Source organism: Sturnus vulgaris, chromosome 3 (genome assembly GCF_052056855.1).
Source record: "Sturnus vulgaris isolate bStuVul1 chromosome 3, bStuVul1.hap1, whole genome shotgun sequence".
In the NCBI taxonomy this organism is placed as follows: Eukaryota; Metazoa; Chordata; class Aves; order Passeriformes; family Sturnidae; genus Sturnus; species Sturnus vulgaris.
Genome location: NC_142245.1, coordinates 67,494,459 through 67,519,229, shown reverse-complemented (window position 1 = coordinate 67,519,229; position 24,771 = coordinate 67,494,459). Strand labels below are relative to the sequence as shown.

The 24,771-nt window shown below is 37.2% G+C and overlaps 1 protein-coding gene across 1 annotated transcript in view; it reads right to left on the bottom strand.

Annotated features, from left to right (window-relative positions):
- FRK (fyn related Src family tyrosine kinase) overlaps positions 1-24,538 on the bottom strand; it is a 47,373-nt gene extending 22,835 nt beyond the window's left edge. Inside the window, exons 1-2 of the mRNA XM_014879290.2 lie at positions 23,683-24,538; positions 3,189-3,310 (exon numbers count right to left, since the gene is read on the bottom strand). Of these exons, the coding sequence (XP_014734776.1) occupies positions 3,189-3,310; positions 23,683-24,113 (553 nt within the window). The 5' untranslated portion in view covers positions 24,114-24,538. The remainder of the gene's footprint in view (positions 1-3,188; positions 3,311-23,682) is intronic.
- Between the last annotated feature and the right edge of the window lie 233 nt (positions 24,539-24,771).

Sequence of the window (24,771 nt, the reverse complement as noted above, 5' to 3'; positions counted from 1 at the left end):
ACAGATGATAAAAATCTTTCTGAACATGAATTTTTGTTTTTAATTTAAATAATTATTTATTATCCAAATGTTACAAACTGAGAGTTTTCCCAACAAGGCAAGTTAGAAGTAAAAAGTGCAACTTTAATGAAAGATTGATTTTTTTTCTTACTAAGGGGATCATTTGTCTCCTTAATTAACATCAAATCTCTTACATATCTCATTGCCCATATGAAATTAAGCATGAAATTTACAAAATCAGTTTTTGGGTTCTTGGGTAAAAATCTTTCTTCAACTTCTTTTTTACCTAAATGGCATGCTGGACAGAGAATTAAAATATTTTCTTGAAGACGTTAATTCTGAAAGCCAGGTTTTCACTCTTTAAGCCACTCTTATCTACTCTGCAATGAAATCAAAACAGCAATAAAAGCTAGAGCAAAACCAATCAGATCTAGAGAAGATGGGACTTTTGAGGTCTAATGTCTCTGGACTGAAAAAATTTGGAAACCGAAATTAGGGAATTATTTCAAAATATCAGATTGTGACTTCTCCCCTGTCAGTGTATCAGTGTATACACTACCACGGAGATAGAAGCCATCCTTCTGCCTCAGCTTTCATGTCTCATAATTATCACTGATGGCACAAACAGGAAAGATGCAGGAAAACTCTCTTCTCTGTAGAACCTGGTGAACTGAACAAACTTCTTTCCTACTAATGCTTCCCACAATACACACCACTTCATTGTTTGCTTTAGAATGCACTAGCTTTCCAAGAAGTAGACAGTAGGCAATGAGATTATGGACATAAAACATCTAGACTATGCTGTATAGTATTATGTTGGAAGCAAAAGAGTTTGCACAATACAAACAGATTCCATTCAGCTAAGCCCATTCAGCAAGCAGCAAATAATATTTAGCTCTTTGGGATGAAGTAGCATGTTAAGGATAAATTATGTTCAACTCTGGGAAGCAGCTAAAAGATCTAGCAACACTGGGAAATGATGCCACCAATAGCGCTACAGATTGCTTCAGAGTTTATCCTCTTTCTTTGCCTAAAAGAGCACAAATATTTAATAAATCTGAGATGGTACATATATTCACACATATATGCCTGCTCAGAGGACAACCCACGTTTGTGCAAGGAGAGCTGACTCCTGCAGCTGGAGCCTTGCCTCTGTGTATATTATTTTCTTCAGCACCACTCTTATCTTCCTTAATCAAACAAACCAGCATGAAACAAACCCACACTGTTGGTTTCATATCTTGGTCTTATCAGTCATCATCAAATCTCTTCTTCCTAAATAAGCTTATCGAAAAATGTAAAAAAAAGTCTACCACAAGCTTTTATAATTGGATCAAATATACTAGATCAGATGGAATAAATTTTCTATCCAAAATTTGTAACAAAAAACTAAATAGCAGCATCAAAGAGTGATCGCTTACTACTACAAATGGTGGCTTAATTTTTATTTTCATTCTCTTGGATTTTTCTCTGGAGTATCTCATAGTTTATCTCAGATACTTCCACGTTCCTGTTAGAGAAGTGGTTAGGATGTGGGATAAATAATTAATATTTTAAACCTTTTCTAAAAGTCTATAGTTGGAGAATAATAAAAAGAATTTGCATTTCCTCTCCCAGGTGCACAAGCAAAAGTTTTTTCATTGATTCTTAGTAATGTGCCATGTATTCAAGTGCCATCATTAAGAAGATAATACAGGCTTGTCTTTCCTTCCCTGCACAGCACCACCATGTCATCAGTCTAGCCCAGTTCTTGGATGAAATCAGTTTGCTGATGAACAACACTTGAAGGAAGCTGAAAGCATGCAACAACAGCAATAAGTTGGCACATGTAGAGAAAGCATTTTGAAAAGTCTCTGTAATACAGTCCTAGGATGAAAGTGTGCACACACAAAGGGGTCTGTTCTGTCACAGCTCAGGAGCAGTCTGATTCCTTGCTAAAGGTAGTTTTCATTTAAGCATTTCATGGCAAGGACCAACTTCCTTGAGGGCAAACTGAAAACCATGGAGTAAACTCTCCCAGTACTGTAAATTTATTTACATTTATTTCAGTAAACTTCCCTGTATTTCACATTTCTTTGCCTTAGCAATACAAAGCATTCCTCAAATTACCACAAGACATTGCAGGTACAAACACTTTAGTTATAATTGGGAAAGTGAAACCAAGAACTTGTCAAAATTTCCTTAAGCTGTGTTTCTGTGTAATATTCAGAAAGTGAATGACTCATAATCATCCAGGCAAAAGAGGAGTCAAAATGAAAGGATCTGGTTATGGACAAGGTGCCTCACATTTTACTGACTTTATTCTACACATGACTACTCATAGTTTATTAACAAACATCAAAAGCCTTTCCTGGCTCTGGAATTAATATAGGTAGAATACATTAGGAAGTTTGGGTGTATAGCCCTGTCGTCCCAAGGACAACACTATACTCCTGACTCACAGTTGTATGACAAGTTTGATGGGAAATGTTCACAGAAAACAACCAATGAACAATCACATTTACCAGCTAAAATGGCAAATATCTACAGCATAAAGCATACGATGTACTTAGATGTGAGTAAAATTATTAATGAATAAGTGTCCTAATTTGATAATCATTCAGATCAAATAAAGGACTTAAATAAATTTCAAAATGCACCATCATTATCAATCTCATTTTTTAATTATGTTTACATGAAATTTTCAATGAAACATCACGATTCTAAAGTACAGCTTTGAAGACCTTCCTATGATTTTATCCCTGAAAACAAATAAATATAAACGTATGTATAAGCTCTAACAGAAATCTCCTTTTCTTAAATTGCAGATACCTGTCAACATGCTTTTATTTTTTATTTTTGTTTTGTGTACTAATCAGAGCTCTAGTGTACAACTTTAACGTATTTTTTAATGCTTCGATCATGAAAATAATATATTAAGGCAGCTAGAACACTAAGTACTAAGTATAAATAGGTTCATTTCTGTTCTGAGCATATTGTTAAACAAAATCTGTAAAATATAAACTCAAAATACTTTCACCAAGTTTTCTTTATATGTCTCCTGGGGAAAAAAATTATTAATTTTATGAACATTATTATGAACTTAATTTCATTTTCATGCCCTCAGTTTATTTTTCTCAAAGATGAAAAAGCCCAGATCACCTGAGAAATTTTTAAAACGTTGCTTCAGATGAAAAACTAGGATATACCTGAGAGTGAGTATTCGCCTTTCAGACTTTCACTTTCTCGGATTAGGAAGGCTCCTTCCTGGTTTCCAGGGTAAAACAGTTGTCTCTCGGCATCTGCTCGTTTGGTTGAGCCAAAGAACCATCTGAACAAATAAAAACATTAATTTTACCACTCAGTGAAACATACCAGGAAGACAGTTTAGCTTTTATAAACATGCTGCATATTTACTAAGAGATAATCTGTGCTATGTTAATTAAATGTCAATAGTATGGGGGGAAAAAAGCCAACAAGAACTACAGAACAAATTTATTGCTAGAAAACAGCACTTACATATTTGAATGAAATCTGGATTTTTTTGCTGATGAAAAGTCTGACTGTTTTCAAGGCAACAAGCATTCAGAAGTGACAGACTAGTCTTGTCCCAGAAGAAAATCAACAAGAAAATTTGCCAAGGCTACAAGGGCAGAAATTGATGCCAAATCCATTGGTGCCACTTGAATTATGTAGATGTGCAGGTATGTGCTAAGAACCCAACATCTTAAAAATCAAAAGATCTCTGAAACTGCAGAAGGGCTCTCAGATTCCAAGGTGTAAATCACCCTGCTTCCCCATTCCACTGCCACGTCAACACCTCAAATGAGTTACTGGCAGTTTTTCAGCTTTGCTGTTTTTTGACAAACAAAACCAGTATATCCCTCAAGTCACTACAAATATCTCAGCACCTGTGTTCTGTGAAAATCTACTCTGATCTATGGCTTTTAAAATATTTTTCCTCACTAAATCCTGTAGTTCACAAAGGCTTGTTCAAGTAAAAATTTTAATTTGCTCCTCTGATGATAAGATCTTGCTGCTTTGTTCTGAGTTTAAATTAAAGAGCAATAAGACAAAGATGAGTCAGCATTTTCAACTGGGGTGGTGTTCAGTTTCCGTCCAAAAAACATGCAAAGCTCTTTCCAAGATTAACTCCATCTCTTATTTGAAGCAAATGATGATAAATAGGTATCAGAAAGATGCCATAAACTTATAGAAGAATTCCTTTTAAATTAATAATAGCTAAAACTATTATAAAAACTTCAAATATAAATCACTGCACCACAAGTTACCTACTTGATTTGTCAATTACTAGTGAGGAGTGCAGACCGAGTCATCAGCAAACTATTTTAGTATCTGCAAGGCTTGTAGTCATCAAGAGGAATGGAGGAAATAAATGAGAATACCTTAGCTGATCAAGCATGAGGACTGATAAATGGGTTTGCATTAACAAAGAGGAAATAAAAAGAGAGAAATATAGACAGCACTAACCCACGCTGAATATGCTTTATTAACAAAAGAAAATTAAAGACAGGTTTTCCAGACCATATTCCTGTGTGTTGAGTTGAAGATGATTTGGATAAAATAGGTCTTGATACATATTTGGCAAGCAAAGTAATCTCACTAGAAAGCTGGAATGTGTTAGTAGTAATTTTAATTAGTTAAATGTGTTCATTAATTCAACTAATTAATTAAATTAATTAATTCATTAAACAGTAGAAAACTAAGTAATCAATAAATGTTCAAATCCTTGACTAAGGTTCTTGTCAAACGAAGGAGAGTACAAGTTCAACTGTATTAAGTCCCAAAGAAAATCTGTCTGCCCTAACATATGAATTAGAATCTTTCTGAAAGTCATAAATATACCTTCTCTGAGAATAACATCTGAAAACTAAAAAACTATATGAGCCAAAAAAAAAAATTCCCCTTGAAGAATTAGATATCACTCAATGGTGTTCAAAGCAAGTGATCTTCATAAGAGTGTATAAGCAGAGGTGTTTAATTTTTTGTCTCCTTTCTTTTGGGGTTACAAAGATAGCACCTTTCAAAAGAATTTAATTTTGTACCAAACCCAAAAGCTTTTCCAATGTATTGTTAGCAAGACTGGATTTATGGTCAGGATAGTCAAAACATAGTCTTTATGTGACTCAGCATTTGAATATACACTATTAGTAAGTCAAATTTCTAAAGCTGAAAACTTGAGCAGTAATACAATCTATGCAACTAGAGGAAACCGTTGGTTTCTTTTGGAAATATAAACTAATATACTATTACTATGTGTATGTAAAACCACATCTACAATATAAACCATGATTTAGTAAAATAATATGCACATAAGTGCATCACATTTAGGCATGAGTATCTGCTTCTTTTATTTCTAAACATTTCAACTTATACACTTATTTTTATTAGGCTGGAAAAACTTCACTTAAATCGATATGAAACTGCCATTAAAGGCCATAAAAAGGATATATAATATGTAGGTTCTGACTCCAGATAAGCTTAGCAGTTAAAAAGATCCTAACTTGCAAAATAAGATAATTAGAGAAACAATATTAGAGGAGGTAAGTGTAACTGAAGCAATTATTATGGAGTGTGAAAAGTGGACACATATTGTGTATTACCTCATTTGCCTGAGTTTATATGATCTGATTAAAATGTTTCAGAAAAATACAGAGAAAATTACTTTTAATAGCACTTGAATATTTGATTCTTAGTTCAAAGCCATTGGGTTTGCAATAATAATTATACAGTACCAAAAGTAATACTGAATGTGAAAAAAAAACCTCTTAACTTCAAAGCAAATAATTTAATTTGTTGTTCCCTTTTTTTTTTTAACTAAAGCACATCTGAATTTAAAGTACTATTTTCAGTATAATGGAAGTTTAAATTCCTTTTATAAAGCATGAAGAGCTTATTTCGATTTCTAGCAATTGAACTTATGCTTCAAAAGGCTTAATATTTTACTTCATCCAAAAGTGTGTATCTTAGAGGGAAAAGCACTCTAAAAAGTAATAATGAATCAAAGTAATTGCTCACCACAAGATTCTGCTCTGCAGGATAGGAAGGTCAGACCAAAGCAACACCCAATCCTTGCTAAATCTATTCATGTTTTATAGCTCAAAGACAGATGAAAGTTTTAAAACAGAACACTTGGAAAACAAGAACTAAACATGAAGCACTATTCATTGAGCAAGTTAAGTAACTTCTCTGACTTCAGTGCAGTGAATTGGCACCAGACAGTCCAGGAGAAGTTTGAATTAGCAATTCTTACACAGTATCAATCTGAACTTCAGCTCACAGCCAGGTCACTTTGGGTCATGACTGTCGGTGCGGGATCAGTAGATTACCAGGTATGGCACAAGTGAGTGCATTCAGAATGGGGCACAGTTTTCCATTTCTAGCAGGAGCTGTCTGGCTAGCACAGCAACAGTGCTCTTCGTCAGCAAGACCCAGGAACATGCCTTCTTGCTAACACTGCATTCAACCCCCTCCAACTCCCTTTTAAGTGTAGGATGCCAGATCTGTTTTTTGGGAGTTGTTTCTAGAAGCTTCCTCTGAATCCCTTGCCTACACCATCATTCATAGCTATCAGGAATACATTCATTAAAAATTCCAGAGTATTTCCAGGTCATTTTGGCCACCACATAAAAGATGACTTTGGAGCCAGAAAATTTGACCTTCGTATAGGTCCATAACAAACACAGCCCTCACTTATTGCAGATGATGCTCAGTACTGGAATATCAGTGAGATTTATTGTGGCTATTGAGAACCTAGTACTCACATCTGTTTTGACCATCAGTTCCACTAGTACATTTATCATCACCACATCACATCATGGATCATATCAGGTTTTGTCATGGCATGCTCCCTGACTGCGACAGTATCACTGCTCAGACCTCTAAAGAGCTTCTTCCAGCAAAGGAAATCTTCATCTAGCTGAATGCTGGTGGGTATGTTTGAAGGGCAATTTTTTTTTAATAAACAGAGATCATGACACCTTACAGTCACTCCTGCCTACCTATTCAGCCCAGTTTGAGTTAAAATAGAGTCATGAGTTCAAGGGAAGTTGGTAGTGCTACCTGGCTCCATCACTGCCTTTCCTGAGAAGCTTTCTATCCTCCATGGTGCAATACACTGCTGATCTCCACCTAAATGTCAAAGCTTTATTTACCTGGCTTTGCTTTCTGTCCCCTGTGCTTTGCTACATAAAAATCTGCTAAAATAAAAGGAGTCATTCCTACTTCTGCACTTCTTATAGCAGGAAGATATGGCAGGAACTTTCAAGCCAGAAAGTAGAAGAGAGAAAGAATAACATGGGCCAAGAGCTAAATCAAAGAAAAATATGGAGGCAAAATTCTCCAATTCTATATCACTGGCAACATTTCCAGTGCTTGGTAACATGCATAGAAAAGGACAAAAGCCCCAGTGGAATAAGCAAACCCATAAATATTCCCATAGCAAAAAGAAAGAGTATGCAAATGGGTTTTCTTCCCCCTCATTAATGCAAAATCCCCTTCTGATCAGATCTGTTCAAGGCACTTATCTGAGATAGAGACTGAAGATTTTACAGATCTCAGCTAATCTGGGAACTATGGGCTTTTTCTGTCCTCAAATTCACTCTATCCAACACTCAGAACTAAACCCCTCCCAAAAAAAGGATTCCCAGCCATGCTCCTAATGAAAATGCTCTCAGGGGAAATATTTTTTTGGCAGTCTGCCATTCCTTGGATACCCCTTTCACAGACCCCACACCTCCCACATTCAACGTCTCTTCTTGGTCTCTCCTAAATCCCTAACATGCTAAATCCTGTTTCTAACACAAGGTGTGTGCTGAGCCTTATCCAAAGCACCCCACTCATGGGCCACACAAAATATTTCTCTGGACATGTCACTCCTTGGGCAGCTCCTTCACAATTATATTCCAACAGAAACTCTGATTAAGGACTCTGTGAGCATCCCCTTTGGGACGTGGGTAAGATGCTCACGACCAAGCTAAACACCAACCCTGAAATAACATCTGCAATCTTTAACTTTCTTGGAAATCTCAGCAGATTGCTCAATGCTCTTTTATTTTTCCCACTGAAAACCAGCAGAGAAAATTATGTGGAATTTTTTCACCCATTTCCTTTAAGGCTCACCAGTTTCCCACTTTTATCCTCTACCATTATTTAGATTTAATATGTACAGGAGAAAAGTCAGAATTAACTCCACAATGTCATATCTGAAGTCACTGAATTTCCTTTAATAAGTGGTTGTAGCTGGGATATCGGGAGATTATATCAGTTTTTCATTCAAGTTGCAGGACACTGGAAGTAAGATACGGCTAAAAGCAGAGGTCTGTGACATACTCTTAATTTTGTTAATGTTCAATTAGAAGTAAAAATCCTGAGGGCTGAGTCAGCATTAAGGTACAACCACACACAGAAGCTGTGATCATTGCAACAGGAATGAAGAAGGAGGAAAGGGGACAAAATATGCTGAAAAATAGCATGGAGAAATAGCAGAATGAATAACAGCAAATCAGTCACATAACATTTATTTTCAAAAATTACTGAAGATGTTATAATTAACAGCATAATCCTATCCTGGATCAGCACTTTGTGGCACAAGGGCATCTTGAATCTCACTTTTCATAAGTGCCTACAACTGAGATTTACTTTCTCACGTTAGGGTAAGTCTCATGAGGCTGCTAAATGTCAACAGCTGAGAGGGTTTGTTGAGATTCCGGTAGTTCTCAACCAGAAGTCTCCATTAGGGAACAAATGGTGCTGACAAAAACGTTATCTGGCCCTCCAGAAGATTAACTCAAATGTGTTAACTGCGTCCATAGTACTAGTCAGAGGAGCATGGGTTTCTTTGACTGAGAAAAGCAAAGAATTACTGCAATTAGAGCAAAATTCTTGGATGAGGACAAAAAAAAACCCAGATACTATCTATACCAAAACCACATATATCCCAGTTTCTTCTGGAATGAAGAAAGCTTGTGTAAGAGCTAAAAACAAATACAGAAAAGCTCCAACAGCATATGAAGTTTACATTTTAAATGCCTCAAAATTTACTGTCATAGAAAGCTATAACACTCAAGTACTTCAAGTTAGGAGATGACAATATTAATATTGCTTTCATGGCATCCACTCAGCCATTTTCAGAAGACCCACTGTGATACTATCTTTAATTACATGGTCATATCCAGTGCTCCCCACAGTGCTAATATGAATGCTGCTCACTGAATAGTTGCCCTCTATTTTGTTTTGTCATTGCATAGATAGAGTTCATTTTTCACTGTTTGAAACAATTTACAATGTTTAGCCTCTGCTCTCAATGCCAGTTACAAAATTACATGAATGGCTTCTTTCCTAGCAGCCTCTATTACAGTGTTCATGACTGTAATATCCAAATGCATTACGAACATTCATTAAATTATTTTTGTGGCGCTTTTCCTTGTAATATACTTTCTGCAGTGGAGAAACAGCCCAGAAAAGGACTACGGCAATACGAAAACACTATGAGTATTTTCTACTAATTTTGGATGCCCAGCTTGAAAATTCCAGGGCCTGCCTTTCAGGGAATTTAATGTTCTGCAGCATGTAGTGGTTTATTTGGACAGCAATAGGTACTAACTTCTGTGCCACAGAAGACAAGGAGAGATGCATGGAAAGCTAAAGAGACAGAGAGATCCTCCAGGGTCTTATTCAATTACTTTCATCATATGATCACCCTGTGACCACGGCCCTTACTCAGCACATGGAAACCTGAACAGGCTTGTGTACACCACTCTTCACTGCTGTCATCTATGCAGGACAAAGAGGGATGCTGAACCAGCTTTTAATCCATGCCAGGTCTGCAGTCTGCTGTGGGTAAAGAACAGTGCAGAAACAGGGGCAGAAATTTACCAAGAGAGCTACCAGCAAGTCCTCTCTATGCTGACAGGAAGGCTCCAAGCACTTTTGGGTTTTCCCAAAATATCAAAAATAGAGAATGCAACTGTCAAATTTTAATGAACATGTTCAGTTACTACATATAAAGTCTAATTGTTTTTTCAAAGCCTTGGTTATTTTGAAGCAAAATTTTCTTAGATAGCAAAAAAGCACACACTTTTAATGAAGCAGTCTTTCCTAGTAAATATCAAGCCCTTTCTCCAACATACATGAACCAAAGATTTCTTGTATTGCTCTGAGCCACATTTTTTGCTTTCAGGCAGAGAAAGAGGCAGCCTGTGCCTCACCTATGCCTGGTATCAATCCCAGAAAATTCACAATCATTCAGGTAAAGTCTGGAAAAATTAAAAGCCACTAAACAAGCTCTTCTGATGAAAATATTAGGTTGTTTTAATTATAAGACTAATGAGGTAATAACATTGCTTCAAGAGCTGATTTTCAAAAAATTAGGAAATAACACTGCATAGATGAAAGCCTTCCAGATATAATTAAGAAAAAATGTGCTTTACAGATGATGAGCTGCGTGCATGAAGGAGAGAGTGGGACATGAGCACTGGCTGCTTGAATTTTTCCCTGTACAGTCTACAGTGAGCCCTACGACAATTTTCAGGGGGAAAAAAACCAAACCAAACAAAACAAAAAGTCCCACAAAACAACAAGAAAACAAAAAAAACTCCCAAAATATATGAGATAAAACCTACAAAAACCAGAAAAAATCTTTACTCTGGCTAAACCATGAAGATGAACATTTGCCAGCGAGATTCCTTTTAAGAGCATTTTCAAAACCACAAACCTTCTCACAAATGGCATAAGAATCTACACAGTGAAAAGTCAGGGATTTCTCTAGGGCTTGCAGACTTTAATTGGGCAGAATCCAGAAAACCAAAGGTTGGTTTTCAGGCAGAGCCTTTCGTCCTTACTTCTTTCTCCAGGCATGCCTGGGATCATTTTTAATTTTGTTTGTCTCTCACTGTCATTTATTATCAGATATTGAAGGGTACATGGAAGGACAAAATTTAAGAGGAAGGAATTTAAATCTAATGGTAAAGGAAGTCATAGGACATTGAAGGAGGAAGGGAGAAAACAGGACAGTAAAAATTCAAAGCTGAGAGGACCATAGAATATTAGCAAGTGGATGGATTGAGAGAAGCAAGTCAGAGTTAGTAGGCAATTATGAGAAAAGAAAGACAAAGCTGAGGACTGCATTTATTGGCCAAGGGCTACAGCATGCTGTTGAGCTGCTGCACTGCTCAGCAAATGCTGGTTTTCATCTTGCCCTCCTCCCACAGGGAGCCTGGCCTTTGGCAGCCATTTCAGTCCTACTTGGGAAAACAATTTTACAGAACATTTCTTGAAACAATTTCACAGACTAAATCTCACTGTGAGGATTTCTCTATACAGATATTTTCTCTTTCACTTTCTTAGTTCATCACAGCACTCATTTTTGTACTTGCCAAAAGAATACTTTAGCATTAGTTTTCATCACGTATATTTATTTTCTAGAAGCCATTGCTTTAAACCTCATTCACCAAAGTACCATCGGCAAAAAGTGAATCGGGGGAGATTGTTAAAAACATTTATGTAACAATACCCTTCTCTGTCTACACAAGTAAATCATCTCTTAACAGACTGCAGAGAGTACCTGACTTGGAACTGAAATAAAAAAACATTTAAACTGTTTATGTATAGTGACTCAGCACAGTTCTGACTACTTATTTACCACAATTAGAATCTAATTCTCTCCAAGTAAAACCAGAGATTCAAGTTTTCAGGAACAGTTATGTCAGGCATCACACTGAACCTTTGGCAATTACAATGAATTTGCTTCATACGGAAAGAACTGAGTAATGTATATTGCTCAGAACCCTGTCGTTGAATAACTTATCACAAACTAAAATGAAGACTATCTTGTGTGCATTGTGTGTGGGACTTGGAGCTGCTGAGTCTTTTCACAGTGGGTGGAATAAGTTTAGTTTTCTTTCCACAGAGAAAAAAATAGAGCATGTGAATAGATGTGTATAAAATAGTTGTGTGAAAAAAAGGTTCATTTCTACACTATGAAAGCAGCAGATATCTATCCAAGCAACAGAGCAACACTAGTTTATGTTTTTAAAAGTCTGTCTGTATGTTTGAAAGTGACTGTCTGTAGCAACATGCTCTAAGTTTTGCTGAATTTTCCACACTTTGAGATCAACATTGTGATTTTTCTTTGAATAACCATTACAGTGCGAAATACAGTTTTGGAAAATAACAGATCCCATTTTGCTCTTGGCTTTTGGATAATGTTTTCCTAGTGTTCTTGTCAGCAGATATAGCTGACTGGTTGGTGTTTTTCCAGAAACACTAAATTTATGTTAGACTTGAGAGAGTTTTATTGGTGAGATGGCAGAATATGAGGAGAGGCATAGAAGCAAAAAAGGGAAAGATCATTAAATTATACATCTCCGTCTATTTGTTAAACAAAATATTATAGTTTAATTTGGGAAAGTACTCAATTTGAATCATTTAAAAAATTAAAGATTTTTTTCTTTCTATTTTCAAATGGAAGTTTCAAAAAAACATAACCCTTTTTAAAAATTTTTTTCAGAAGTCATTGCATTATCTGAACACAAGAGAAAACTAAGCAATACTCTTCACATTATTTCAGGGCATATTTTGATTTCATACAAAGCTAAAATGAAGGACTCTTGAGAAACTTCTCTGTTTCTTTCTTCCAGGAGAAAGAAGACATTTTTCCTTTCTCTCATCCCATACTTATCTGCTAATGAATATGCACACTAGAACACAAGTGATGTATTCATCCACGTTAAAGGAGACTTTTAGCTAAAACAAGGCGATTTAAACCTATGTTTCTAATATATTATAGTCACTCTTTCTCCTGTAGAAATAATATTACAAGGCCAAGTGCGTGAGCTGTGTAATTTAGCACAGCTCACCCAATACTGGGTTCACTGCGCAATAGGAACCAAATCACAATCTGATAGGATTAATTTGTGGAAATATCCATAAATTCATCTCATTTTGTGAGTCCCTGCTTTGCTATTGAGTAATTAATTTTAACATTTGTATTCATTCTCCACAATATTAGTCATGTACATGGTGTATTATTTAATCTGCTCTGAAGTTCTTCTATATGAGAAAACAAACAGTAGGTGAAAGTGATAGCATATTGCTTTTTGTGATGTTTTAGTTACACAAGTCCCATTTAAGAGATTCAAGTCAATTGTCAACATTTGTTCTCTGTTGTATTTTGCACCTGAATAAGGGTTCCAATGCATTTAAAGCTTGTTCTGAAACAGCAACTTGCATTTGGAGTCAATGAAAGGCTACCACTGTCTTTAACATCCTTTGCATTAGGATTTCGGGTATGAAATACAGCCATATAATCACCTCTTTTAAGAACCCCCAGACTTAAAATACATTCTTGAGACCCTATTTCTGCTGCATAGAGTCTTTCAAATAGCACTGTAAAATCTTGAATCAATGTTAGTAGTACCTGTATACATTAGTACTTCTATACTGACATAATATAGTGTAAAAGTAGCAATAACTCTGCTGTTCATAACCGATGAACAAAGTGGAAATCTTGAGGTAGCCTTAATGTTAACATGGTATAGAGAACACAAATAACATGAATTGATTTTAACACCATGGGAAACTCAAATAGACAAGAAAATTTTCAATCATATATTCACTTAAACCATTACAGCTTCCAGAAGCACTCAATTGATTTTCTTGAGAAAATCATTCCAGAGAAATTATTTTATTTTCTTACAGAGAAACTCAGTACAGAAACAATACAGAAACCCTAAGAAGCAAAAAGCCCCCGTGCCTGCCTAAGACACTGGTGGCAGAGCAGCTATCTTCATCCATTTCGTGCAGAGCTCTCTCTTGGACATTCACTTGGGTTCACACCTCAGACTATTGGCAGCAGTCTGGTGGACTTGTGTCCTCTGTAAGGTCAGCTTTCAGTGGAGGACAACCAGGATACTCTGTCCCCAGAGGGCCTCATAAAAAAACTGTGCAGTCAGGTGGGCATCCTCACCTAAGCCAAAGGACAGAATGATTCTTTCATGGGGGGACCAATTTAATTTAAAATAGTCTCCCAGCTTTCATATGAACCTTTTCAGGGTGATAGATGGGAAGGGTGGCACAATGAAGATAGCTTTGACTTCCAGAAGTAAAGCTGGAGCACATCAGACTCCAATATCAGTGTGTGTATCATTAGATCAAGACCCTCACACATATTTCTTTTGCAAGAGATCACAACATAATGTAAGACTTATGTCACAATCACAGGAAGTTTCTGGGTGATTTTTCAAGCATTTTAGCTCTGTAATAAGAACAAGATGTCACTTTCTTTTTTCTTTCCTTGCACATATTCAGAAAAATAATAATTATCTTTTTATTTTAATCAAGTTGTTATTCTGGAATAACATCCTGAACCTCCAGGTTTACATCCTTATCAGCTGCATAGTCAGAGTTTGCCTGTCATTTCCCGATAGCTCATCTGCCAGTGTGACTGAGTTTATTTCTGGTTATTGTCTTTGTTCACACTAACTTGTCAGGTTTGGTGTCTGTGTGTTTGTTTTCCTCTCTTTCCTTGTTGGCAAGGTCCAGATAATCCTGAAAAAGAAATGTTCTCACACTCCACATACCCTTCTCTGTCAGTGCAACTGAGCAGCTCCTCCTCATCTTCATCACTCTCCTCGTGTGGCCTCAGGTTTGTTTGCGTGTTCTTGGGTATGGCTCCCTTCACTACACACCCTTAGAGCAGCAAAGACTCCTCCCATATTCCCTTTCAGAGACCCTCACTGGCTGAAAAGATCAATAATTTCAAAAGGACAACTGGGGTTGGTGAGTTCTCAACATTTCTAAAATTCATAGTATATATTCATTTCCACATTTCTTTTTTTCTCTCTTTTGCAGTGAGGTTTAAAAAGCTGTGCTGCAAAATTTTTTATGCTATAAATACAGGGAAAAGATGTTAATTAAGCTAGAAATATATCTAATTTAGTGAGTGAAAGCTAAGGAAAAATTCTTACTGACATTACTGCAGACAAATTTATAATGTAAAGTATTATAGAGTACTCTGCACAGAAGTAGTAGAATTAGTCAATTAGTGCGACCCTTTATGGAGCTATCACTTATCACTTAAATCACTGCTTTGTTTTTCCAGCTTTTATTGATTAAGATTAGTGCACTAGCATGAAAAAAGTATGTATTTCTATGTGGTTTAAGTGATAGAAAAAATATTTTTTCATGACCAATGTGTTGTTTGATCTTCTGAAAAGCTATTTCTAGAGGATTTCTAGGCTTTTCTGGAGAACTGAATACTGCAAAGATGCAAATTTCCATTCTAATTACTTATAACACTCTTATTGTACACAGATGTGAGTTGAAAACCTGAATGTCAACATTTGAGAAAATTTTGATGAAGGACCAACTTCTTATGTAAAGCAGTTTAATCTCTTATTTTTAAAGTTTTCACACAAGAAGGACCTTCAAATATATCCTACATAGTATTGTTTAAAAAAAATCTGAAAATTGACTTTTCCTCTTACACAGAGTAGTAAATATGTAATATTATTTTGTCCTTTTTCTTAAATATCATCCAATAAATTATATTCTGCTATGCATACCTAGATTGAAAAAGAGCAAAATATTTTGCTACAAAAAAGTGTCTGAGTTTGATGAATCATATTTTCTCTACTAACCTCTTTCAAAATTAAAGTCCAGGTAAATTTTGTGCTATCTAAACTATGCCGCTGGAAGGGTGCTCAGTATTAAAATTTTTGCAGTGTCTGCCATAGCCTTGTGTTGGAACATAATATCTTTAGGATAAAAGGACATATCCTGGGTTTAGCATTGCATCTTTGGTAGGGAGCAAAATTATTTGATGGATAAATCTGTGGAGGTAATGTCATTGATGCCTGTGGCCTGGGTTGACTTAGAGGCATTAGAATGGGGCAGATAGGTGAGATCTGTAGAGGACCAGTCCCTGAATGTCACAGGGACCTGTGCAGTGCTACCATTTCCTTTTGTGCCTATTTATTTTCAGCTTTTTTTTTTTTTTTGGTCACTCATGACTGAGCAATCAACAATCTAGGAAAAAAAAAACCCTTCAAACACTTGTTTAGAAATATAAAAGTTTCTGCAGAGATGAGAGGGGATTTTGTGGGGTTGTTTTTTGTCCTAATAGCTTGGTCTTTGTCCACCAACAGAACTAAAGAATAGTGCAGTGTCAACACCTATGGTTTTGCTAAGCAGACTTGGCAACAGGTCTGAAATTAGACATGGCAGTGATGTACCCTTGACTTTGCTTATACAACACTTACAACACTTCCAGCCCGTGGTGAAGTACAAAGGTTAAGAGAACAAAGAAAGGCCTGTGCACTTTCCACAAAATCTTTTCTGAAAGCAATGGGGCTAGAGGGAGCCACTGATTTGACCTTGTAGGGTATCTCTTATGTTTTTATGTCTTAATCTCTTCAGTGCAGATAGAATCTTACACAAAGAACGTCTTCTATAACCAACAGTGCTTTTCACATGTGACAAAATAATTCTTCACAGAGACACCTGACCTAGTTTGTTTAAAATGAGCCCAGCTTTAGGACTTCTTAGGCTGAACTCTTGGTTACTATTTCTCAGTTCTAAACCTGCTCAGAGATCACTCAGCTCTGCACAGCTCTGTATTGTCCTGGACAGAGAGCCATCAAAGACAGCTATTGAGGAAACGTTGTACAATACCTGGAAAATGTTATTGCCAACAACATTACTCAAACACAACTGATCTATGCAAGCATGCACAACGCTTATTCCTACTGAGTTGGGAAAACCCCCACCAAACAGGACTACTGAGTTGTTACAACAGTATGTGGCTTGTTTATTTTCTCTCTAAAAGGCACTGTAAAGGCCACCAAGCCTTAGGGAAAGCTAACTGGCTGTGCTTGCAGGATGTGTTTTAAGGACTTTTTTTTTTGCGTTCACGTGATTCATTGCCATATTCTTCATAATAGGGTAATGAAAGCTGGTAGCTAATAATTATAATATATAATATTCACACTAATTGCGAATAAAGACAAGGTAGGATAAAATTTCCAAATTGCTCAGAATTTGAATTGAGAAATAGAAAAGAAAATAGGTGACCTTAGTAAGACAAGTTTTCATGAACTGCTCATCTAAAATGTCATAACTCCTTCCACTTTTCTGAGCAGAGACGCATTGTCTGGACAGGGATATGCACATGGATGTATAAATAGTACTGGCACTTGAAAAAAATTTCATTTATTGTTTGGTACATAATTTTCTTTTGTGTCCAGTATATTCTTTGAATATTTAAGAAATAAATAGAAATTAAGTCAAAGTTTGATATGTGCTTGAAGACAGTACTGGAATGCTTAACCATCTTTAAATAAGTTAAATTATTAATTTAATGGTCTTTTTACAGTATTCCATTGTTTAAATTTGAGAAAGGCACTCCCAAGTAAAAAAACATTAAAACATGATTTAGCTTTGCAATACACGCCTCATCTCACAGGGCTGTATTGCATGATCTTTAAAATGTCAGTCTTATAAACTTTCTCTATGTTGTGTGTGTGTACATATGTGTGCACACACACACACAAAAAACCCCCATAGATTAAGTATATCAATTGAAAGAAAAGATAGAATTCCACATAAAGGCTTTTCAATGTTTTATACTACATACAGATTTTGGTGATAGAGACTTTTTCTATCAAAAAAAAAAGAAAATATATAAGAATTACTTTTGTACTTAACAGGTTCCAAGAATGCACGAACAACCTACTAGTACTTTGTGTACTAGTGACTACATGACTTTGTCTAGTCATGTTAGCAATGAACAATTTTTACAAGATCATTTCAGTACAAGGGTTAGTGGTGATTCTGGTGTGTCCTCAGGAGCTTGTACTGTGACAGAATAAGGAAAAGTGAGAGCAAGACAGAGGGAGCACACAGAAACCACAGTGGATTACATTCAGTTTTCTGAGATATTCAGTAGACTCTAAGGTTTCACTTTCAACAAAGTCTCTAGACATTTTGACTGTAAATACCACTTTGAAAAATGACCCACATGAACCAATGAAACCCCAAAAGCCTCACTTTGCTGGAGGTCTAAAACAAGTCAGCCCAGTGAAAGCTTCATTGTTCACATATAGTAACTGAGATTCAGTCAATGAATGAAATAGTTAAAGCTGAGTCAGGTAACAGAAGGTGAAGGAATTATGGAGATTGACAAAAATAACCTACAAAACACTTCTGCTTTCAGAAGGTTGTTTTAAAAGCTCACTGTGGAATTGATTGGTGAGGTTTCATTGATTAGGTCTGGGGCTCAGTTTCTACCAGCTGGGAAATACCTACATAAGATATAAGATATTTTCAAAACTGACAAAAGTTAAAAGTAATTGCTATGATCTTTTTTTACCTAATCTACTAGGAATTTGTACAGATTTGCTTCCCTCAGCACAGCAGTCTTGTGCCAATAATGCTGGCAGAAGCACATGGAATAAATGATGGCCAGTGGCACCCTGGCCTGTATCAGCAGCAGTGTGTGGCCAGCAAGACCAGGGCAGAGATTGTCCCTCTCTACTCAGCACTGGTGAGGCCTCTCTTCAGTTTTGGACTCTCTCATTACAGGAAGGACACTGAGGTATGGAGCATGTCCAGAGAAGGGTAATGGAGCTGGGGAAGGGTCTGGAGCACAAAGAGGAGGAGCAGCTGAGGGACCTGAGGTTGTTTAGTCTAGAGAAAAAAAGGCTCACGGGTGATCTCATTGCTCTCTGTAACTACCTGGAAGGAGGTTGTTGTGAGGTGGGGGTCAGTCTCTTCCAGGTAATAAGTGACAGGAAGAGAGGAAAAGTTGTGCCAAGGAAAGGGATTAGTTATTTTAAAAAAATTCTTCATGAATAGGATTGTCAAGCACTCTAACAAGCTTCCTGGGGAATTGGTGGAATGACCATGCCTGAAGTGCTCAAAAGGCATGTGGACGTGGCTCTTGGGGCCAGTGGCGAACACAGTGGTGCTTTTTCAACCTCAGTGATTCTATGATTTTATGATTGTAAGTTGTTTTTTAATAAATAGGCAACAGGTCCATCAGGATGGCAGGCAAGAGCCCCCTCTAAGTACAATCTATCTTTCCTCTATCAAAACCAGAATTCATGTCACTCCAGCAGGGAGGTGTTTTCTTTTATTTTTGCATCATTAAAATTAACTGTAGAGCTGGGCTATATTTTTCATCCAGAACAATTTGCACTACGTCATTTTCTTGTTTAGTTTAAACAACTGGCAGCAATAAAACAAGAGCAGGTAAACATGTTACTATGGTTCCTGTTTGTAGTGCAGAATAACAGACACAGAAGAAGAGCACAGAGACAGGAAGTTCACACTTTTGGCCAAGAAGATCTATATTTTAATTCAGATTTTGGTATTTGTCAAGTTTTTCCTTCTGATCATCCTTTGTTGGATGTGCAAATTAAATTATGTGATTCTATCTGCAATAATGTTTTTTGTTTTCCTTTTTCTAAGTGTTTTCTATCTAAATACTGAAAGAAGAGCATTCCAAATTCATGGGATGCAGCAGATACAACCTCTTCAAACTAGAAATTAATTCAAATTGGAAATGAAAAATATGTCTGGCTCGTGGTTTTGACTGCTACCTGTGATACAGAGAGAAGAAAAGCACCAAGTGCTCTTACAGTTGCTAATTTATCATTAACATAGTTTGTGTCTGCTTTTGGTCAGATATTCTTTAAAACAATGTTTTCACGGTACCAGATTTATTTTCTCATGAAGAGAAAGTTTACTATGTGACTATGGTTTGCCAGATTAATGCTTCCACTCCCCAGCTGCCTAGTCCCACCTATCCCAGGTAGGGCCACGAAAACACACCTGTCTCCACAGATAGTAAAAACAATTCCTTCACAATCTCTCCACCTGACAGGTTGTTTTTGGTATAAGAAGTACTGCAGGTGCTAGAAGAGCTTAGCAATGAGATCGGTAAATATAAAAATGAAGGGCCTGGTTTCCTCAGTCTGTCCAAAACGGACTTCACTGTAGCAGGTGTGCAATTCTTGGATGCATTTCATCTTCTGCAGCACATGCTTGGACTGAAATGCTGCAGCTGACAGAACTCAAGCCATGAATTTACCTTGTTTTTCCCTTTTCACACAAATTGTTACTAATTTCATCCAAGTCATCCACCTACTAAGAGATCACTCAAGCCAAAGGAAGGAAGCAAAATGAACTTTTTTTATTAACAAGAACTCATGCACACATAAGAAGACTTTGACTTTTGATACAATTTAGTTCAATTATATAATATAAATATACTAGCAAAATATAATATAAAAAACTGCCCCCTTCAATTGTAGCATACAACTTCTACCAGTAACCTTTGGTCTGAGGAGAGCAACAAAGTAAAGAAATCTCATTCTTTCTCAGTTCTGATAGCCAAGGATACATGAAAATTGCCTTTGTTATGGATACTGTTGTTTTTTTATTTTCCCTAGATGAGATATTGCAAGTCCTTTCTGCCCTTTACCCCAGATATTGATCCACCTTACCAGCTCTACCTCAGTCATATCAGACAGTCAGAGACATCCAGGAAGAAAAATTGTTATCTAAAGAAGTTTCTCACTTTCCTTGCTTTACTTCATTCTCTTTCTTACCAAGGAAAAGCAAAAACAAAAAGCATGCCTTTCTCCCTGATAAAAATTCACAGACATTTCAGCAAGGAGATAAAGTGGTCTGCTGCAGCACTTGCTGAGAACAAGCAGTGATCCAGCATTATTCTCTGTGAGAACTGACAACACAGTTCCAGATGGACTATCTGATCTCTAACTGTCTCTATAATAAAGACTATGTCAATATGTTGATAAAAGAGGACCAGATATATTTGCTTGTTAATACTCTTGAAGGTCACAGGCAAAGCTGAAATGATAAGCAAAAGAAATTTGACTCCTCTGCAAGCAGCTCTCAAGCATCTATTGGCTAAACTTACAGAGTGGCCCTGTCATCTCACTGTAGAACCTTTCATGGCCCTCTATTCCTCTGTTTCAGTGACTTTATGAGTAGCCATGCATGCGTATGAATGCAATTTTTCAAATAGTTTCTACACAAACATGATGAAATCAGCTGCTAAAGAATGTGAACAGTCTGGTTTTCTTCCCCAGCTTCCTAAGAGTCACACCATGAATTAAATCTCAGAACAGAAGGGCCAGTGTTTCTTTGCTTGTAAGATGGAGATTCTACCCAGAAATAAAATTCCTGTTGTCTCCACAGGTCCACAGGAGTACAGAAGCTGGCTGGCGTGACAAAATGTGCATTCAATTAAGTTAAAGACTGTTGATCAACTGTGCCTGGAAAATATTGCAAGCATAAAAAACACACTGGTAAATGTGCATTTTGGCAGGTGAACAGGAGATTGTGGATCTTCCATTCTTTGTCAGTTCTGTGCTGAGACCATAAAGGGCTGCCATACAGGATGCAAGGATGCATTAGAAACTTCACATATTTCCACAAATGTCTGTATCATGACCATGAAAAATTGGCTAACACCAAAGGGAATTAAAACCAAAATAGAGAGATAAGAGAAGATAAACTTGGGATCGGGGTAGAGACAATTATTTAATCTTTGAATTTCAATAAAAGAGACACTAGAACAACCTTTTTTCTATTTGCAATCTTTAGGGAAAACAAAGGGTAGTTCTTTAAACCATCATTACTCATATTCTTACTGTTTCACTAGGGTAACAGAAGTATAAACTATACAGGGTGGGTGAAAGGGAATTCTTGCAGCAAGAAGAGTAGCAAGGGATCTTTCAGTTTGATATAAGGCAATAAAAATCATCACTATGAGGATGAACAGCTCAAATGGAAATGCTCAACAAAGCAAAGAAGTCTATCTTTATTTTGGCCTTGAGTTGGGATGACTCTTCAAATGTCTTGCAGAGGTCCTTTCCAACCTCAGTTTGTCTATTATATTTGTGGGGGCTGACAGCAGACAGACGTATATATAGGAAGATCACTAAAGCCAATTAAATTAGGAAGAAATCTCAGAAAAAACAACATGTTTAAGCCACATTAATCTTGCTGTAAAATAAAAAGCTCATTTTGGAGAAACTACTTCATCTGAGAATTGGAAAAACTCTCCATTTTTTCTTCTCCAGTGTTCTAACATTCTATAGAGAAATATATTTTCTTCTAACTTAGTCTTTAATATAAAGGGAGAAAGGTATATTTAAAAAGTAAAAAACAATAAAATTGATTCAGTAACAAGTAAAAAACCAAAGGTTATACAACAACTTTACTTTGTATTTGAAGCTCTAGATACAGAAAGATAAGGACATTAGGAACTGAGATGTTGTATAACTGAGAAAAATTACTTTCCAAGTATTAACAGCATGAAGAAATCTGATGACTTCAAAGAAAACTAGCTCTTGAAAGAGACCAAAGGCCAAGCTGAGCTAAATTAGAGCCTACCACCATTTATCTAGTGATTCAGAAAATGCCTTCCCTGCAGATTAATTTCTCCAGCTGGAAGTATTTCTTTGAACATGACCATCAAAAATGTTGTCTGCCTGAATACAGAAATAGAAACAGCTGGTCACACTCTGGAAATTAAGGTCTTCAGGTTAGAGATTAATCTTAGAGTTGCCCTAAAATGCCTGTAGCAAAAATCCTACAGCTGATAAAAGAGTGGCATAATCATATCTGAGCCAATTTTCCTAGCCTGTGGAAGTACAGTGGGCAGATCAGGTCGAAGATGATGTTTCAGGTCCAAACGAGATTCAACTGAAAGGCTGTATCACCAACCCTATAAAGTCAACATTCATTCTGAGACTAATAATGAATGTCGCTTATGGCATTTATTCACACAGTGATAATTTTTGGCAAAACATACCCCTGGAACTGCAGTCAGACCTGTCTCAGAAAGTACTGCCTCCGACTTCAACAGAAAGAAGTAATGTGCAGACCAGGCTGATTCAGACCTTACTCATCATCACTAGGGAGCCAAGGAACTGATTCTGTGTGATTCCTATTCCTAGAACATTTAATAAGGTCTGGCTTGCTTTGAAGGGGCAGAAGAAGATGGGATGGATAATTACACTCTGTGAAAGTTTAACAACTTCATCTGTGCTTTGTTGTTATATCCACTTTTGCCCTTTGTACTTGCTGCAGTTAATTTTGTCCTGAGAGCAGAGATTTGTCTCCAGAGAAAATGCACATAGTCTAGAAGAAACCATTGGAAACGTATCTGTTAGGGATCCACCCATCATTTGGAAGAAGATTAAAAAGTGTAAAGGTAGCTTGCTTTAACTGATTAACTAGTAACTTTGCAGATGGTTAAGCTGAACAGTACTCAGGGCTGTGGTCATATATTTCTACTCTCTGGGATCATCTGATACACACACTTATACAAATAAAAATAATGAACCACCACAGCAGTACCTAACTTGATCTTCCCAGATGATTTTTAAACAACTGATTAGTGTGTATCAGAGAAGGAAATTATTTAAAACAAAATAAAAGCCCTCCACACTCTGCCTTTGATAATTTATTTTCCTGTGACCACAGTGTCTTTTCCTTGTACATGCCAGCTAGTGCTACCACCTCTAGGACCAACCGGAGGTTGAGAGTGGCAGAGTACAACCCAGCAAGAGAAAAGGCCATGAGCTGCCGTCCCAAAGCCATTTAACATAAGAGAAAAGAGTCTCATTTCACATAACGTGGGTTACTCACGGCTCAGCTTCGATGCTCTGGTCAGCAGCTATGTAGTTGGCAGGGATGTAGCCCGTGAGCTTGCGGCCAGGACAGACTGACCCCTCTGGCAGGAGGAGCTTGGCGTACCACCACCCCTCATTGGATGCACTCAGCACTTCCAGCCTGTCCCCAGCTCGGAAGCTCAAGTCGTCCTCAGTGCGAGCCTCATAGTCGAAGAGTGCCACAAAGTTGCAAATGTTTGCTAGATGCTGGCCAGGCAGTGGAGGTAAAGGTTTCTCTTTTATAACACTGTCTATGTCCTTCTGTCCTGCTTGGAGGTCAGGTTTTACCGCAGCAAGGTTGGCAAAGACCTGGCCTCCTTTATCATCCTCCTCACCGTTTCTCCTAAAGAATAAGCAGGGAAGGTAAGGCTTCAAACAGGAACAGTACTTCTGGCAGAAGTTTCCCATCCTGGTTCTTTGTTGCTTCCTCTGCTTCTGCTTTTCTTCTGCTTTTCCTGGTTGAAAGACCCTTAGACCAATTTTTGCACCATCCACATCTTAGCTTTTTGTGGATTTCTGCTTCCCTTTCTCCTTTGGCGCAAAATGCAACAACTCCTGGCACAGCTGGAAGCTCCTCTCTGGGTCCCACGGAGAGCTCATTACAGACGGCTCCCAATTAGGGAGTGAAACCTAAGCATTCAAGTGCCAGCAGACGTGTGGAGGGAATTTTTCACTTCCTCTTCAGAAAAGGAAAGCAACACAACAGCTGCGCTGGGCTGAGCTCTGAGAACAGCAAAGTGTGGAGCCTCTTCTATTACAGCAAAACAATAAAGCCAGAACATGTAAATAAGAGAGGCTTTTCAATTCCTTCTGCTTGGGATGGGTGTTTTCTTATCTCAGATGTGGTCTGGTCATATGATCAGTGGAGAATGTCTGTCTTGGCAATGATTAACCAAACTGACCTGCCTGCTTCCTCAGCAGTCTGACGTGGACAGCTTGAATGAATATTTCTTTTTGTTTCCTGGTTTGTACTGGTTTCGGTTCACAGTGCGAAGCCTTTGCTCACCTGAGACTGGCAGACACTCTCACCAGGACTGCACCTGTGGCTCCTGCCCTCACTCACACC